Raw genomic sequence first — 19,480 nt, 5'->3', positions numbered from 1 at the left:
AATATCGCTGCACCTTCCATAAAGAACAAGGCCACCGAACGGAGGACTGCTTGCCGCTCAAACAACACTTGGAGGAGTTGGTGGCGGCTGGACATCTTGACCAATACATAGATGGGGGAATAAAGGCCGCACCATCAGGGCAAGCCGAGCCAAATGGCCTAGCCGCCCTGGATGCGGCCCTGCAAGGTGTAATCAACGTTATCTATGGTATCGTTGAACCAGCCAAGGTCTGCGAGCTGAGAGGGATGATCAAGAAAGCCGAGCATATGAGGGAAGTGCTCTCTGTTCAGCCCACTATGAAGAGGGGGAAAACCAAGACAAAAGACGTCCTTACCTTTACAAGCAAGGAATTAGAAAGGATCCAGATGCCCCACAATGATGCCTTAGTGGTAACTCTTCGCGTCAAAGGCTTTGACATTAAAAGAATTTTGATCGACCAGGGAAGTTCGGTCGAAATTATGTATTATGATGCTTTCAAGCAAATGAAGCTGGAGGACAAAGACTTGGCTCCCGCGACGTCCCCCTTGGTTGGTTTCAACTTTCAACCAGAGTGGCCGATCGGAAAGATCATTTTGCCGGTCAGAGCGGGTTCTGTAGTAAAGCAGGTGGAATTCTGGGTGCTGAAAGTTTCATCCACATACAACTTAATTTTGGGCAGGGGGTGGTTCCACGCCATGCAAGAAATTGCGTCTACCTTCCATCAAGTTATGCGCTTTCCGGTGCCCACCGGGCAAATCGAAGAGGTTTGGGGAGACCAGGTGATGGCAAAATAATGCTTCGTTGCGATAAATGGCAGCCGAGCAGCCAAAGGGTTCGTCCAGATGATTGAGGGGCCCGTGGGGAAGGAGGTCCTTGAAGACGTAGGAAGGAAGGCCGAGGAAAAATTGGTAGAGGATTTGGTTGAAGTGCGCATCGACGAGGACGACCCGACTAAGTTCTTCCTCTTGGGATCATCCTTGACGAGCGCCGAGCGGTGAGATTACGTCAAATTCTTGACTTCTAATTTGGAGGCCTTTGCGTGGACGCCTTACGATATGCCTGGCGTTGACCCAAGCTTCATTTGCCATCAGTTGAATGTCTTCCCTGATGCACGGCCCGTCATCCAAAGGACACGCCGCTCAGCCTTGCACCATGCTAAGGTGGTAGCGGAAGAAGTGAAGAACCTGTTAGAAGCTGCGGCCATAGAAGAAGTGCAATACCCTCGATGGATATCCAACACGGTGGTGGTTCCAAAGAAGAATGGCAAGTGGCGGGTCTGCGTTGACTGCAAGACTGTCAATCGTGCTTGCCCAAAGGATAGCTTTCCCCTCCCTCGAATTGACCAGCTGGTGGACTTAACTGCTGGCCATTAGAGGTTTAGCTTCCTGGACGCATATCGCGGCTACCACCAAATAGCTATGTATAGACCGGACCGAGAGATCACATCGTTCACCACTCCAGGGGCTTATATTGTTACAAAGTCATGCTGTTCGGACTAAAGAACGCCGAGGCGACTTTTTAGAGGATGGTAACAAAGATGTTCACTCCTCTTTTGGGCCAAACAATGGAGGCCTATATCGACGACATGGTGGTGAAGAGTAGGGAGAAGTCTCAACACCTCACCGACCTAGCAGAAATGTTTGCCATCCTAAAGCATCACAAGCTTCGTCTGAACGCCTCCAAATGCGCCTTCGGAGTTGGCACTGGGAAGTTCTTGGGTTTTCTGGTTACAAAGTGGGGAATCGAAGCCGATCCATCATAAATCAAGGCAATACAAGAGCTGTAGCGTCCTAACTCCACGAAGGACGTGCAACATCTTGCCGGGATGGCAGCCGCGTTAAACAGATTTATCAGTCGGTCTTCGGATCGTTGCAGGCCCTTCTTTAAAACTTTGAAGTCCAAGTTCTTCTGGGATGATGAGTGCGACCGCGCACTAGCAGACCTGAAAGCATATCTCTCCTCAGCCCCTATTTTGGTCACACCTCAACCGGGCGAAGAGTTGTATCTCTACTTGGCTGTCTCTCAACACGCGGTCAGCGTGGTATTGGTCCGTGCTGAAGGCATCCAGCACCTACCGATCTTCTATGTAAGCAAGACTCTGCTCGCAGCCGAAACAAGACATCTTCCCTTGGAAAAATTGGCGCTGGCCCTAATGATGGCGTCAAGAAAGCTGGCACACTATTTTCATGCCCATACAATAGTTTTGTTAACCGAGTTCCCGCTCAAGGTGCTTTTTGAAAAGGCAGACTTCACTGGGAGAATTTTGAAATGGGCCGTGGAATTAGGGAAATATGACATCAAGTTCCGACCGCGCACCGCAATCAAGGCTCAAGCACTTGCTGACTTTGTGGTGGAATTTGCCCCTGGGATGCATCCAGTCTGCCCGATTGATTTGGTTGGTGCGGATTTAGCACAACCCATGGTTCTGGCAACAAAAACAAGTGTTGGCTCGCAAGTAGGAGAAGGGCAAAGCACGACCGAACTAACACAGTCTGGCGAAGAAGAACCTAACCAAGGCAAGGAGAAAGACCAGAATGGGCCGACCAGAGACTTTGAACTGAGAACCTCCCAAAACCCGTCTGATTGCTGGAAGCTGTTCATTGGCGAGATGTGGAAGCTCTTCATTGATGGGGCATCCAACAAGCATGGAGCTTGGTTGGGTATCGTACTGACTTCACCGGATGGGCTGATTATCGAGCAGGCAATTACGCTCGGCTTCCCAGCATCCAACAACGAAGCGGAGTATGAAGCCCTCCTTACCGGGCTAAGAAGCGCATTGAGAATGAAGGCGTTAGCCCTGATGGTTTTCAGCGATTCCAAGCTGGTGGTCAATCAAGTCTCGGGGGAGTATGAGGCAAAGGACGAAAGAATGGCCAAGTATCAGACGCTCGTACGCGCAGAGATCAAGAAGTTCGCTGCAATAAGGATGGAACAAATCGACCGAGAGGAAAACAGTGCGGCTGATGAATTGGCCGGACTTGCTTCTGCTCAGACAGCTTTTCCTAACCCCTTGATGATAGAATTTTTACCTCGGCCAAGCATTGAGGAACTGGAAATGACCGAGGTGCTCTGTGTCAACTTGGGTCCTTTCTGGATGGACCCCATCATCGTCTTCCTGAAAGATAGGGTTCTACCAGAAGAGAAGAAGGCGACCAACAAGATCCGGGCCAAGTCAGAGCGGTTTTGGCTCTCCCCATCCGGAGCCTTGTATAAGAAGTCATTTACCAGGCCGTATCTGAAGTGCGTTCACCCTGCTAAGGTGGAAGCCTTCCTTTATGAGATCCATGAAGGCATCTGCGGCAGCCATACTAGGGGTAGGTCACTGGCTTACAGAGCAATTTCCCAAGGTTATTGGTGGCCGTGCATGCAGGCAGATGCGCAGAAATACGTTCGCCGATGTGAAAATTGCCAAAAATTTGCTCACCAGATCCACCAGCCAGCGAGAGAATTGCTCCCCCTTACAAGTCCTTGGCCGTTCGCACTCTGGGGATTGGATATAGTGGGGCACTCCCAGCAGCCCCGGGCAATCGCAAATTCTTCATCGCCGCCACCGATTACTTCACAAAGTGGGTTGAGGCTGAGCCACTGGCGACCATAAAGGAAAAGGATGTGAAGAAGTTTGTTTGATAAAATGTTATTACTCGCTTCGGTATACCCAAGGCCCTCATCTCTGATAATGGCACTCAATTCGATGGGAAACTCTTTCGCGGATTTTGCGAACAGCTGAAGATCGAATTCTGTAATTCAACGCCGGCCTATCCGCAGTCAAATGGTCAAGCAGAGGCCTCAAACAAGACCATCCTGGACGGGCTGAAGAAGCGGCTTGAGAAGGCCAAGGGGAAGTGGGCTGAAGAACTCCCTAGCGTACTCTGGGCGTACTGCACTACGCCAAGACGGTCGACCGGAGAGACTCCGTTTGCCTTGGCCTATGGCATGGAAGCCGTTATCCCGCTGGAAATTGGCATGCCAACCATCCGGTCCGAAACCTTCCAGCCAGATTTGAACAATGAAGCAGTGGCATTGGAGCTAGACCTTGCCGAGGAAATGAGGGAGCGGGCCCTAATCCACATAGCGGCCTATCAGCAAGAACTCTCCAAGAAATACAACAAGGCTATGCACCCCAGGCTGTTCAAGATCGGGGACGGGGTCTTAAGAAAGTGTTAGGCAACACGGTGGTCCTTGGCGAAGGAAAGCTCAGTGCAAATTGGAAAGGACCATACAGAGTGACTGGTCTCACTGGAAAAGGGGCATACCATCTGGAAGATTTAGATGGCAAGGCTGTCCCCAGACCGTGGAATGCAGCCAACCTTAAGATCTTTTACTTTTAAAATGTAATTGCTTAGCTTTTTAGACCTTTAGCCTTTTGGCATTTGATGTAAAGATAGCACTGCTTTTTGTAATGAAAAATAGCCCTCTTATTGTTTTGTTTCACACCTTTCTGTGCAATGACACTGCAAGGATACAAGGCCACAGTGGATGCCAGGGGCAGAGAGACCGACCTGAATAGGACCGGACTGATTTTCTCTCGCCGGTATCTAAGTGGACTGCACAAACAGTTGGTGTATTGTCCAATGAAATGATTGGCGTATGGTCCAATTCACATAAGGGCCGAGCTGGTTTTTTGCTCGCCCAATTGGGATGTTGGCGTCATGTCCAACTTAAATGAAATATTGGTGTTTTTCCCAATGTTAAGGACGAGCTGATTCTGCTCGGCCAAAACGAAATGTTGGTGTTTTGCCCAACCGATAATAGCAGAGCTGACTTTGCTCGGCCAAGCGATATGTTGGTGCCTTGTCCAACTTACAAGAAGCCGAGCTGACTTTGCTCGGAGGAAAAAAATGTTGACGTTCTATCCAACTCCTAGGCCAAGCTAATTTTGCTCGGCCATGTCGGAATATTGGTGTTTCGTCTGATCTAAAGGCCGAGCTGGTTTTGCTCGGCCGAAGTGAAATAATTGTGATTTGTCTAACTTCTTTTAGGGCCGAGCTGATTTTTGCCCGCCCAAAAACAGGTCTTGAACTGTTGTCAAAGCCAGAGCGGCAGTGGTAATTTTTGCTCGGCCGAATGAAAATTTTGGGTTCTTTCGAAAAATCAAAGAACCGAGCTGCTAGTTGATTCGTAGGCATTTCAGTTAAAGAAATTTTGATTTTAGCTTGGCATATTGCGCGGCATTGCTGACCTATCAGTTGTGGCACATTAAAGTTTGAATCAGGACATTTTGCATGTTGCAACCGAACAAAAAGAGAAGATCAGCGGGCAAAAAGTTCCAATTTCATTGATTGAAGAAATTGCATTACAACTGTGGGGCCCTAGCCCGGTTACATTAAACAAAGAAAGAAAAGAGACGAAAATGAAGCAGGAAATAGGAGGGGGCATTTCAGTCCAATTCTAGGTCAACCGTCTGCTCGGCGACCTCCAGAGTCTGCTCGGCCACCTCCGCACTGTGCTCGGGCAAGCCTTCTTCCAACTCATCATCCGCGTCCTTCACTACGACAACCTCCTGATCAGCTACTTGATCTTCGGCATCCTAAGATGCTTCAGGAGAAGTTTGCTCGATTTGTTGCGCGGCGGCGGCTTCTTCCGCGGCTTTCTTTTTGGCCTCCTCTATGAGCCTCTTCTGCATGGCGCTTGCATAGGCCTGCATATAGTGCGGTATGAAGGCCGCAGATGGATGAAAGAACATGTCAGCATCCTGACCAAGGCCAACTTTCTCCACGGCAGCTTTCCAACCGCACTGGAAAAAGATGTCCTTGGTCGCCTGCGCCTGTCGTTCATACGTTTTTTCGCCTTGAGCATAGCCCCTGTCTTCGGCGTCGCTAACCGCCTTGTCTTTCTCCTCTTTATGCGCATCGCGCAGCTTCCTCAGCTCGGCGAGATACCGGGCTTTGGTCGACTTCACGGCCTGCTGTTTGTCCGCTTCAGCTCGGTCAACCTTTTGGCTCAGGTTATCTCGTTCGGCCTCAACTACTTCCTGCGCGGCCTTAAGCTTCACTATCTCGGCCTTTTGGGCCTTGTTCTCAGCTATGGCATCCCGCAGGCTCTGCCGCACTGCAATCATTCGATCATGCGCTAAATAGTTATTTTGCGCGGCCTGAAAACATATGCAAGATTATAAATGTTCATAAAACCGAGCAAAAACCGGTCAACAACTTGTAGCAAAAAGAGTGGAACTTACCAAAACGATCGATTTTGCTGCCGAGCGAAGCACCTTCAGGTCGGACAGCTCGTCGTGCTTCTTCATGTCAGCGGGAAGGATAAGCCCCATGGTCATGTTGAAACCGAGAGAGTAATCCTTGTCCGCGTACATTGAATCGGCCTCAGAGACAGCCCGGCCCTTGTACTTGATCTCGGGAACCTAGACTGGAGGGGAGGATCGGCTCTTGGAAGGCCCGGTTGGTTGTTGCTCGGTTTGGTCCCCCAGCTCGGTGGAGGCATGCTCAGTGGAGTCCTCGTCAACGAGATACTGCTCTCTCTGGTCTTTCCTCGGTCGCTTCTTCGACCGGCCAGCTGGTTGTTCGCTGGCAAGAGCCAGCACAGCCCCTTCCTTTTGCCCAGCTAGAGTGGAAGATGTTCCCCCGATTGCTTCCGGCGGTTGGGACTCGCTTTCCTCACCGGTGATCAGGGACTTGATTGCCTGGATCTTCGCCATTTCTTGCCTGGCAGTGAGGTGAACGAGTTTGATCGGCGGAAGATTTGGGTTAGGTTCTGGGGAAGGAGCACGGAGGAAGTCAGTAACCCGGCTTTTGCGCGGCGCTTTGTAAGTGTAGGTCGGTTCAAAGCCGAGCAGCTTTGCTGACTCTCTTTCTTCTTCTGGATGGCGCAGTAAGACTCTTATGGCCTCCTGGTTAGCCCGGTGGTAGTCTTTCGCCAAGTGCTTGTAATCTGCAAATAGAAGTGTTAGACCGGCACTTAGAGAAACTCATGCCGAAGGAAAATAGTGCGGTTAGCCGAGCTACTCACCAGCACTTCCAAAATCTTTCCTAATATTCCAGCCCGGTATGGGCGCCTTGGTGTCCTCATAATTACCTGACACCCACAAGAAGTCGTCATCATTGGTCTCCTTGTCCGGGTTTCCCTCGATGAGTTTTGCTCGACCCTTCTTTACTTTTAGATACCAGCAAAGCCCACTTTTATTTTTACTAAGGGTGTACTGGTGGAATATTTCAGCAAGACCGAGATTGAGACCGAGCCTCCTGTTTAGCTCAGTCACGCCGTTTATTATCTTGTATGTGTTGTTCGACACTTGGGTTGGGCAAAGCCTTGTCTGCCTCAAGAATTCGCAGATCAAGGGTTAGACTGGGAAGCGAAGTCCTCCTTCGATTATGGACACGACCGTGAAGGGGCACCGGTCTAGGTCACCCCAAGGGGTATCTCCCTTCTTGGCCAGCTCTAAAATGACATCGTCTGGAATATTGTACTCCCTACGAAACTCGGCAAGCGCACCGAGCGAGCTCACCATGAATCGGTACTTCCCCATCTATCTTGGTTTTATTCGGTGATTTAATTTGTATCTCGGTGAAAAATTTTGGTGTATTTGCTCGGACTTTGAGCTCCACCAGTGATGGTTCTGGACGGGCCTGGTCGGTCCTAGTTTGTTCTGCATTGTTAAGAAACAAGTCCAAGGGTTAGCACGACATAAATTGCACGGCTTCAATGAGGATTTTTTAGCTCGACGAAGGGTTTTTGGGTGTTCAACCGGTTCGATCCTAACTCGGCTAGACAACTTGGCCGATTTGGCCTTTCTAGTTCGGTTCTGATTTTCTATTTTCAGCTCGGTAAGGGCCCAAGAAGAAAACTTGAACAAGTTATAGCTCGGTTCAGTCTTATTTACGGATCTAATTGGGTGTTCAGCTCAGTCAAGGCCCCAAGTAGAGACCTCGAACAAATTTTAGCTCGGTTAAATCTGATTTACGGATCTAATTGGGTGTTCAGCTCGGTCAAGGCCCCAAGTAGAGACCTCAAACAAATTTTAGCTCGGTTAAATCTGATTTACGGATCTAAATGAGCATTTAGCTCGGTTCTGTCCAGTGTTCATCCGGTTCATCCTAAGTTCAAAGCCCATCCATTCAAACTAAGGAGAAACAGGGGCACGAAGGCCCCATTCACCTTTCCAGTTCCAGTTTACCCTAACGTGTGCCAATACTACCCCATGGAGGAGGTATTGGTAGGTGCCTAGCATTTCCAAGCAAAAATACGAAGAACACAAGATGGAAAACGTGAAGAACATGGACAGAAAATAGGGTGGATTGGTGAAGAGACTTACCAGCGACGGACTCCAAAGAGATCAATCGACCAAGAGCTCGATTATAGCCTCAGAAGGAACGAAAACGGGTGTAGAGGAATCGGAAAGGCAGCAATGGCAGTAATGGTAAAGGTACGAGGGTTTTGACAGCAAGGGTTTTTGGGCTTGAGAGCGATGAGCAGTAAGGGTTGAAGTGACCCTTCGTTTGTGCATAAAAGAGGGGGGGAAAAACCAAACGGCTACGCCGTTTGAATTTCGCGCATGAAAAGATAGCTTTGGGGCCGCACGGGATAAAGCCACGTGGCATCGAAAGGACGGCTGTCAGTACGATTGTATGGCCCTCGATAAGATTGCTGAAGTAATTACCGATCAAATGGGATTGCTCGGCGACGCCGTTTGACCCCAATCTTGCTCGGTTCGGAAATGATTCAATCATGCTCGACTTACTCGGTTTGGAAATGATGCAATCATGCTCGGCTTGGAAGAGATGCCGTCATGCTCAGCTCAGAAATAGTGCAAATCACGGACCATTAGCTCGGTCACTGGGGTAACCCCAATCACGATTAGCTTGGATGGGATTAAGGGGCAATTGAAAGGGGAGATATGCACCATTAGTACGGCCGAGCTACGATAGTGCCGGTCGTGACAAACTTTACGGCGCCGCGCTATTTCCTCTACTGAGACGGTCGGTGGATCTGTTTTGCTCGGTCAAGGAGATCGGCAGACCAGACGTGAACTACGCCCGGCCGAACTGTGACTTGTAGACATTTGGCAGGGCACGCAGTCGAGTGGCGAGACCAGGCTACGAATAGCTTGGCCTAAACCGAGGACGAGGTGAAGGCCGGCATGCCTTTGAATGGTTAGCCGAGATGGACAGATTCCAGATAACCTCGGATAAAGGTAGAACGGATGGATGCCGGCATGCCTCGGAACTGGTAAGCCACAATAAACCGGTCAATATCAGCCCGGTCATGAGCATCACCCCTTGGCCCCTTTGCCAAAGGGGCAGGCCGGCGACACATAGCTCGGTTGCGTGCATGTGGTGACAGTTCTCCACAAGGGATAGGCCGGTCGTGGTACTCCGGTTAGGTGTGCCACCTAGGCCAATGGCGTGAGGGAGAGGACATCTACTCCACGCGCGCATCAATACCGTTAGACAGTTCTGCTTGTACTGGTGGAGGACTAAGCCTTTACACGCGTAAGGTGGTGAGAGGTGAGCACTGTCACCTGTCCAGGGAAGGACAGCAGAGGTAGTGCGCGCACAATCTTGAGGCTACATGACCAACCTAGAAATAGAAGGAAAGAGGAATGTTAGAGGTATGCAAAATTCACTCTATCGCCAACACTCTCTCTCTCTCTCTGATAGCCTTCTTCTTCCTCCAGTGGTCTGACTTGATCGTCGGAGGGTCTATCCGGCACACCACCGCCGAGCAGCTCACCATTTCTGTGTTGCAGAGATAGACGCCGTCACGAGAAGCTTGACGTCCAAGGAGTACGGAAAGCAGAGGATATTTCGCCCCCGCACAATTTGTAATGTCGAGTTCATTTCCAGAAAGAAAAAAGAATTGCAGAATGAGAAGTTGAAATGTTAAGTTTGTTATATGTAATGATTTGATAGTCCGAATTTGATATACTATGACTAGTTTAGCTTAAATTTTATGAGATGGCCATAATTGTGATTGGAATTATGAGATTGATGTCTATTACAATGATATAAGATTTTATATTATTGTAATTAATAGGTTTTGGGTTAGGTGACCTCTATTAGGGAGTGTATTTGTAATTTAACAAAAAAAAATGGAACACTTGGTATGCATCAAGTCTAAACAGAGCGACTAAAAAGAGAGAAACAGAGAGCATAATAAGTAGCCACCAAATCAACCAACAAGTGAATCCAATGCCTAAGTTGTATTGAATCAACTACCTAACTACTACCTCAATGAGTCAAAAGACAAATCGGCTAATTTTTAACTCTTGAGCCATAAATAATTAGATTTCTATCCTATCATATCATATCCCTATTTGCGTTTGTATTGAAGCATGCACTTGTATAAGATCAGAGTGCCTTCATTAGTAGCTGAAGCATTGAGAAAGAGAGAAAAAAGGAATGGCCTACTCTTCCTCTTGGCCTAGTTTCTTTTTGTTGGTTTCACTTTTACTTGGCTTCTCATTGCAGATTGGGTTAACAATATTTGTAGCAGGTCCCAAAATGCTGGTTTTTGCACCTCAATTTTGAGGCCTGACCAAAATGCTAGGTTAACAATATTAGAACCTTTAAATTTTATGCAGTTAAATAGTCTACTAAGAGCCTTTCAATTTGTGAGCAGTTAGATCCACTTTTGATCTAGGTCTGTGGTACACAATGTTAAATACACACATTTTAAATCCACATCCGTTCAAACAGATCCTAAGAATTTCAATCTTGTTATCTCTCTGCAATTTTTGTAATTTTTGAGCTGCATGGCTATTTGACACAAAATAAATAATAAATAAATAAAATTTATACATGTATGACTACTACTCCTTGTGACAATTTGGGATGAAGTTGCTAAGCATTGATGATTCATCTTCAATATTAGATGTTTTTGGTGGCATCTCAATCAACTTGATTAATGTAAATTGTGTAATGAGCCAAAGTGATCGTGCCTCAAGGAAGAGATGGCGAAATTGGCGATGATGTAGATCAGTTAGAGATTGATGATGGAAGAGATTGTATTACCTTGTCATAATGTGGTGTGCTTCCTACCATCAAATCCATTTGATTACAGTTGCATGTATAGTTTTTCTAATGCATTCTCTCAAATTTTGTTCACTGATCGAGTTTTTTTTATATCTTGCCTTATCCTCACCATTATAGGGAAAGTGGTGAAATGTGTGCAATGAAGGAGGTTACATTATTCTTGGATGATGCAAAGTCAAAGGAAAGTGCAAAGTAGCTGGGACAAGTAAGTTTGGTAGTCATAAATTTAATTGAGGTTATCTGCATGAGAAGGCTTCTTGTTTTTCATTAGAAATTAGTTCTCTTTTTGCTCGTTTTGGTCTAATTTCTATTAACTATTGGATGGAAGTTCTTATATTGAGTGTTTCTGATAGGAAATTGCTTTATTGAGCCGGTTAAGGTATCCTAATATTGTGCAGTATATTGGTATGAATGAGTAAGTTTTATGCCTTCCATTTACTTTTGTTGATTTAAAAAATGGGCAATGCTTTTGTTTTTGTTGTAACATGTATTTTGTTGTTGTCATTATTTCCAAAAGTTATTTTGATGTTCTGAAATAGAAGACTCATTAAGTGATGCTAATTATGAAAAAAAAAATTTGATATAGTTTCCCGTGGACCGTAATTTTGGGCATTTATGGAAATTGTTTAATTGATAAGCTGTACTACACATTTGATATTGCATCTTACAGAGAAGTATATTTTTCATTTGTCATTTCTAGAGGTCTTTTGATCTAACACTATCTCTAAACTTATAATTTATGCTATATCTTGTGTGTAGGGATATTAAAGGAGCAAATATCCTTGTGGACCTAAATGGCCATATCAAATTGGCTGATTTTGGAATGACAAAGCATGTAAGTCTATGCAGCAATAGGTATATACTCATGAAATGTAATCAAACCAATTGAGTATTAGTCATGTTTGAGTTGAGTTCTAAATTGTATGTTTGTGTGTGAATATTATCATTCGTTGAGTTTACACAATCAGAGATTTTTTTTTTATAAAAAAAAATGGACATAGTATGCTTTGCCATTTACTATTATAGCCTGTCATATACTTTGAATTAAATTAAGTATCTCTGGCTGCTAGATATTTCATAGCAAGTGTCAACCAATGCTTAGCATTAAACCATGAGATCGCTTGTTAAAATCTATCCTCCTAGAAAATATAATGGCATCCTTTAAATTTGTAGATCGCTGGACAATTATGTCCATTATCATTTAATGGAAGCCCTTACTGGTTGGCACCCAAGGTCAGAATATACTTATGTAGCCTTAATTTTTTGGTTATGACACGATTTAGATATAGATATTCGCAATTCATGCTTTTCTTTAGACATTTGTTTATCAAAAATCAGCCAAGTAGAGTTTTGTACATACATTTGAAATATACATCTTAATCAGAATTCTTACATTCCTATTTACCAAAAATAAAATGAAAGCAGAATTCTTACACTCCAATTTCAATAGAAAGTAGAATGTATCCCGAGTTTTAGACAATAGTTTCCTTAGCAATTTAGTTTGTAGATATACATGTGAGGTGTTTTGGGGCAACTTCAAAATGCCATATTGGTATAAGAAATAAATAAAACCAATGAAGATTTAATGCACATATTTCATTTTCAAGTGAATCGCCCCAAAGTATATGTTGGTTACAAGTATGCTTATTATTGATTGAAATCACAGATTTCAGCTTTGGTTGTCATTGTTGATGAAATTTGAGCCTAGATTGGGAGGAATGACTGATTTTTTTTATTCTTTATAATAATTATATGTTTTCCCCGCTCGACTCCTTATGTTGGAAGATGTTTAGTTAAATTACCATGTTTGATATTTGGTTCAAATTAATTTTTTTCCCTCTTTTTGGTTCCTTTTTCGTTTGTCACTTACTATCCAGCAAACAAGAAAGTTTGAAAGGATTTGGCTATTGAATTAAAGATTTCCATATGTTGGATTATTCATGATTACTAGTTCTTGATATGCTTAACTGGTTTGTGTTGTAGGCAGCAAACAAGAAATGATTCAACATTCAAACACAAGCCATTTAAATTTGGATCTGGGCTTCAGGAGCCACACTTAAAACCATGAATCAGATGGTGGAAACAAGGAAGAGTTGGGTAGATCGAGATTAGGTTGGTTTCCGACATAGCTTGATATACTTCAACATTATCCCAGACATAGAAAATAGAAGGATGAAAGAAATGACTTGTCTTTAAATTGCTAATTCTGATATTATTGTTATGCTTTTGATTATTTGATTTTTTGCTGGAAATATCAATGTCAATGTCAAATTGCTTTCTTTTGGATGTTTGTGATGATATATTAGAATAATTGCTGATAATAAATCAGTGGATGTGAATGACAGTTGTTATGGTATTTGGTTCTTTGAGATTTGTTTGCTTGTTGAGAACTAGGAGGAAAAATATAGAAAATATCATTTGAATCTTTATGTTATATGTTGTTGAAATCAATATAGCTTCTTGTTTTGCTGATAAAAAAAAAAAAAAGATTTACAATTTTTTTCTAAGAGAAACAATGTTATTGCAAAAGTTATATATGAGAAATGTTACAAAATCAAAAAGGGAATATATATATATATATATATAATTGTTATGCTTTTGATTATTTGATTTTTTGTTGGAAATATCAATGTCAATGCAAATTGCTTTCTTTTGGATGTTTGTGATGATATATTAGAATAATTGTTGATAATAAATTAGTGGATGTGAATGAAAGTTGTTATGGTATTTGGTTATTTGAGATTTGTTTGCTTGCTAAGAAATAGGAGGGAAAATATAGAAAATATCATTTGAATCTTATGTTGTATGTTGTTGCAATCAATATAGCTTCGTGTTTTGCTGATCAAAAAAAAAAATTTTACAATTTTTTCTAAGAGAAACAATTTTATTACAAAAGTTGCAAAATAAAACTTTTACAGACCAATTTTAGTTTTCTCAAAAAAATTATAACTACCACTTTTAGAAAGGTAAAACTTTTAGAGACCACTTTTGATTGTCTCAAAAATTAAAACTTTTAGAGACTAACTTTTATTGTCTCAAAAACTAATTTTTTACCATAGAGTTGTAATAGACATTTAGAGACAAATCTTGGTTGTCTCAAAACAAAAACATTTTTCAACCACATATTTTTGTCTCTAAAAGTCTGTTTATAGTGACAAATGCAAATTTTGTCTCTAAAAGTCAATTTTTGACTTTTTCGGACACACCATTTGGGACAAACCTTGCAACGAAAAAAATTAGTTGGCTAAAGTTTTTTTCGACAAATATTACATTTTTAGGGATAGAATAAATTCGTCTCTAAAAAGCTGATTTCTTGTAGTGATATTATAAATGTATTTCAATTATAATTTTGGTAATTTTATTATTGCATGAGAGAATAGTTAAGAATTTAATTTTTTTTTTCTAATTCTGTGAAACAAAAAATTATGTTTAGGGGGTATTTATAATTTTCAGAACTATAGAGGACAATTCATGTTTTAAATGAATCTCAAGGTGTGTATTTTTAATTTTCTTTTAAAAATATAAATGACAAGAAAATATATAGTAAAATGAAATAGCAACAATACTACAAATCTAGACTTACCTACTCACAAATTATTCAAAATTATCATTTTATGATTCAGATTTATTTTACATATAAACTCCATATTATATTAATTTAATATCTATCACACAACCACCCACTCAAAAATATCTAAATGCATTAGTCTGGTACCTAGACTTATTCATGAGAGAGGGACACAACTGAACCAATCATTGCATATTGGTCAAAATACTAATACGTATGATGAATTTGATTGTTTAAAGGGGAGGATTCTCTCCAGTTGGTTTCCAAATTGGAGGGTGATGTTGGGTTTTCATAGGCCCATCACGAAGTTCACATCAATAATCCAAACTATTCAACATGTAGAGCTTGTCCAGTGCTTCATTCCTATAAAAATCATATTGATTGAATATCGATAGTCACTTGATCAGTTCACATTTGTACCAACTATTTATTTTAAAAATTATACTTACTGTTGACACAAATGTGATTTGATCAAGTGGCTATCAATATCTGATCAACGTGATTTTCTATAGAGTGAAATACAAAACGAGTCCTACACATTGAACAATTCGAATTAATGATACGGGCCCTGTAATGAGCTTACGGAAGCTTAATAACACCCTTCAATCTAATTTGAACTGAAGAGAAACGTTTCCCTTAACCCAGCCATATCAAGTCATAGCGCCAACCATATAAGACTTTTTTTACCAAATGCAAGTTATTATAAAATAGAATTATCAACTTTACATTTATTTTTCTAATACACGTTGTTTGTATTTTAAAAATACTTTAAAATTGTTACAATAAATTTTTTAAAATTTGAAAACACGACTTTAACCTTGAAATTATAGGAACGATCTATTGTGTAAGAGCAAATAATGTGAAACAAATCAAATAAATAAAAATAAATTACTTACATAATTTATTTACCAAAACGAATAAGTACAAAAAATTATTAAGTCGAGTGTGTGACACTCTGTCCTTAAGACAGATTCGCCCTGCTTCGGTGCTTACAGATAAATGGCATTTATCTTCCAAGATACAATGATCTTACACAGATTATAGTAGCACTCGAAACAATCTATTCGGCGAACCAAAACCTATGTTCTACGCTCTCAAAAATTTTTATAAAAAAAAACTACTATGAATAATATCAATGTAAGAGAGCAAAATGGGAAAAACGATATAATTTTCTGGATTGCAAAACAATTGAATGAATTTTCGGACTGCTGGAAGGCAGTATATATATAGGTAAGTGGTACTGAACAAGTGTGGCAAACGATATATATAGGTCTGAAATATGAACCGAACAGGTTCAATTCAAACTGAACAAGTGTGGCAAAAAACAGTTTGAATCTGTTTGAGAGAAGGAAGAGAATTTTGGCTGGTATAAAAAGTCAAACTGGTTGGAGTTTGAATTTTCATATTTGAAATTTGAAAAAATGAAAATTCCAATCAAAAAATTTTTGAAAAAAAATACAAATAAATTTTGTCCAAAAAATTAATATTAGGACTGACCCGATCCACAACCCACACCCGTGCCTGGCAACGCTTGGCTCCGCCGACCAGTCGAACAGACGGATGGACAGCTGCAGCGCGCGCGCATGTGGTGGTTTTGGCCAAAGCCCACTTTGTTTCTAACTCCTCCTTTCACAAAACTTGGGGTGCCCTTTGGGGCCCAACCCAAGTATTGCCGCCTAGAACTTGTACACACACATAAGTTCTCTTAAGTTTTCAATGTGGGACAACCATTTCAAGGAAACTCACATTTGACTCTTTAGTTTCCCATTCCACGAACCCTGAAAATGATGTCAATTTTCCAATTACTCATAAATGGTTTTGATGAACTGTTTGCACCGTGTGACTTGCCATGCGGCAAGGAACATGTCACCTCTTTGGACCCACTCCAAAAGACGTGTGGGCCCCACTCAAATTTAGGCTGAAAGTTGGCCCAAAATATGCCTATAAAAACCATAATTTCCAACAATCCCCCACATGAATGGAATTGATGGAGAGAAAATGCAACAACATGATCTTATTACAGAGAGTACAGAAATCGAAAATATTTTGCAAATGATAGGTAGCTTTTGGCTTCAAACTTTCCCTTGTGAGACATTATCGGAATTACTAGCTAACTAGTGAACATTATTGTAGACACCCCATTTTTGACCATCCTCAAGACTTGGACGTCATCACTTGTTCACTCGATGATTGTGTTTGTTTGTATTCGTTTTAAGCGCCTGAAGCCCTAGGCAGAATGCCCTGTCTTTGAGCCTCTATACCTTGTCTTTTCTTTGCCTGGTCTTGGACCAAATCTTGTTGTTTTTGTGTTTGGAAACTCTTGGTGACCTGTCAGCCACCACCATAGGCTGTCGGCCATGGATTGTGCTTGTTGGCCATTGGTGTGGCCGGTCGGCAACCAGTGGTGGCCGACGGCCACCAGTCTCTTTTTCCAGAGATTTGTTGACAGTTGTGCCAGCTGTTAGCACATTGAGCTGCATCTCCCTGCACGTGTATGGTAGGATGTTTCTAAGCTCAAGACTTGTTTTTCTATATATAGGGGGGTTCCTCCCCCATTTTTAAAGGTTAGAAAATTTAGAGCAAAAATATATGTCTTTCTCTCTCTCTCTCTCTTTCTTACAATTTTGTTCCTAATTGCTTGTTTTCTCTACACTTTTGCATACACATCCTAAATCAAATCCTCTTACCTTTGAGCTGAGGTTACTTGGGGTCTTTTTGGAGCTCTTGAAGGTGGTTTTACCTTGGTTTTGTGCCTAGAATTGCCCTTTGCTTCAAGAGGTAGTTTACTTGCCTCGTTTACTTTGTTTTGCAAGCTTGTTTTACCATCTTTTCTTACTATTTTGGGGCTGGTTTTGAACTGAGAAAAACTCTGTTTTTGTGGCCTAAAAGTATTGGTTTGAGCCCTTAGGTGGTGGTTCACCCTTCTTACTTATTAGTTTGTAAAGCATTTGTACCTTTATTCATCACTTCCAAATCAATTTTTTTCGGCCTTTTAACCATTGAATTTCAGAGGTTTTCTAGTGGCAAAAAACTTATTTTCAAGTCCAAATTTGGAGGGGTTAGCCTCCCCTCCTTTTGTCATGTTTGCATGCTTAGTTAGCTTCATATGTCAACATGTTTTTCTAGCTTAACTTAGCTCAAGTCTAGCATGTTTTATCCTTTGCAATAACCTGTTTTAGCTCGGTTTTGGGCTAGCTAGTCCATCTGAGTCTTGTTTTGCATAGTTGTAGTGTGACCCCTTTCACTAGCTTAGTGTTTTAAAGCTTTAGCCATCATTGGTGTGAGTTGATAGCACGTTTTAGTGCTTTTTCTACTTCATTTTAGCACTTATAATCTCTGCAATATCCCTTATTTCTTCACCTTCTGGTTTTTCTTTGAAAGTGGTGTTAAACCACTTGTTTGCCTAAGTGTGAAATGGAGGTGCTACACCTAATGGTTTAATCCTTTAGAGGGTTCATTACCAACAGTGTAATGCCTCTTTCATGCCGAAAGCAACATGTGGTTTGAGCCATCTTTCCATTAGAGGACACTCACCAATGGACTTAATGGATTACTGAATGATTTGGTAATTAAAATGAATAAACAAAATTGGCTAGTAAAAGAGGCAAGATAAACATTCTTTTATGTTGCATTGCATGTGTACAAATCGGACGTTAGTTTGAACACAAGGAAAATGGGACATTTCATACTCAAAAGTGATGAAATGTGCCACTTTCCTTGGTCTCCATTGCCCTTGATAATGCATGATAGGGTGATGGTCATCCTGGTCTCATTTTGCATTTATTAAACTTGCACAATTGGTTTCATAAGCCATCATGCAATGAAATTGCTTAATTAACAGTTTGTGAACCAAAGCTTGTCCCTCCTTTGATTTTTCCATGAAAAGGAGAGGCAAAGTGCGCAAACAACCCTTGAGAAATACACTGTTTTGCTCTGTTTTGCTCTCTATTACAGTAAGGAAGTTCAAGCCAACAGTGGCTGATAGCCATCACCAGTGGCTGACCGACCACCAATGGTAGCCGACCGGCCCCCTGTCAACCGCCAATGAAATTTGCACAGTGTATTGGTAACGTGGAGCAGAAGTGTTCTGGAACTGGATGGCTTTCTTGGTGTTCATTTGTGCAAATAGAGGCTTGCAGCAGCAAAACAACGGCTTTTCGGGTGGAAACTGAGCACGTGCATGAGCCTCCCTTGCATTTCAAGCTTATTTAACGCTTAAATATCCAACTCAAATATGTGTTGTAATTAATTAGTTGTAGCTAATTAAGAGTTGTAAATAATTTGCTAGTTTAACTAGTTATTCGATTTCAGTTTTTAATAATTAGTTAACTAGAATAATTAATTAATTTAGTTTGTAATAGTTAACTTAATTAGTGTAGCTAGTTGGTTAGCTTATTCATTCGGACCCTCCTTCGCGAAGGTGTAATGTTGTAATAAGTGTGCATGCGTGTGTGTATGTCTTCCAACCCCACGTCTTTCACCCTTTTATTTACCCTTTTTTGATGGTTAGATTAGGGTCACATCTCAATTAGCATACCTTATGCTTGCATCCATTCATTTGTATTGCATGCACCGAGGCTTGGTGCATAATTCAAATTGCATTGTCATTTCAATACCTTCAAATTGAATACGTGTTTAACTGCATGTTATCAAATCGATTCATATGTCATATTAGTAGCTGAGCCTATTAATTGCATATTGCATGTGTTGCACTAGACACTTAACATAGTTAGGAATCATGCATATTTTTCACTAACTCATGTTTTCCTAGCTTGTAGTACTAGGTGAGTTATTTTACGCTTTAGCATACTTGCATAAGTGTGAATGTTGCCATGATTAGCATGCTTTCCATAAGGCTATGTGCTTAAATGCTAAACTGCTTGAATGCCTGTGGATGAAGGCTTGTTGTTTGAATTGGAATGATTCAACGAATGTGTGTTTTAAGCCCACT

The 19,480-nt window shown here is 41.8% G+C and overlaps 1 protein-coding gene and 1 long non-coding RNA gene across 2 annotated transcripts; both read left to right on the top strand.

Moving 5' to 3' along the window:
• Positions 1–1,804: 1,804 nt before the first annotated feature.
• LOC145807135 (uncharacterized) lies at positions 1,805–4,143 on the top strand. Its single transcript, XM_082905068.1, has 3 exons — positions 1,805–3,326; positions 3,407–3,600; positions 3,703–4,143. Exons 1-3 carry the CDS (start codon positions 1,805–1,807, stop codon positions 4,141–4,143), a joined length of 2,157 nt encoding a protein of 718 aa, XP_082761194.1.
• A 6,664-nt stretch (positions 4,144–10,807) lies between these two features.
• Positions 10,808–11,791, top strand: LOC145807966 (uncharacterized). The gene is made up of 3 exons (XR_014351414.1): positions 10,808–10,954; positions 11,079–11,166; positions 11,315–11,791. It is a non-coding gene; the product is annotated as an uncharacterized LOC145807966 (long non-coding RNA).
• The last annotated feature ends 7,689 nt before the right edge of the window (positions 11,792–19,480 follow it).

This window comes from Camellia sinensis, chromosome 14 (genome assembly GCF_055761805.1).
Source record: "Camellia sinensis isolate YWXY chromosome 14, ASM5576180v1, whole genome shotgun sequence".
NCBI classification, from domain to species: Eukaryota; Viridiplantae; Streptophyta; class Magnoliopsida; order Ericales; family Theaceae; genus Camellia; species Camellia sinensis.
Note: the sequence above shows the minus strand (reverse complement) of the source record. Positions and strands in the feature narration are given on the sequence as shown.

Coding starts and splice junctions, on each gene's coding strand:
- LOC145807135 (XM_082905068.1), top strand. CDS start 1,805: ATGGCAGCCGCGTTAAACAGATTTATCAGTCGGTCTTCGGATCGTTGC. Junction 3,327..3,406: donor TTACAGAGCAATTTCCCAAG/GTTATTGGTGGC, acceptor TTTGCTCACCAG/ATCCACCAGCCAGCGAGAGA. Junction 3,601..3,702: donor AAAAGGATGTGAAGAAGTTT/GTTTGATAAAAT, acceptor TTTTGCGAACAG/CTGAAGATCGAATTCTGTAA.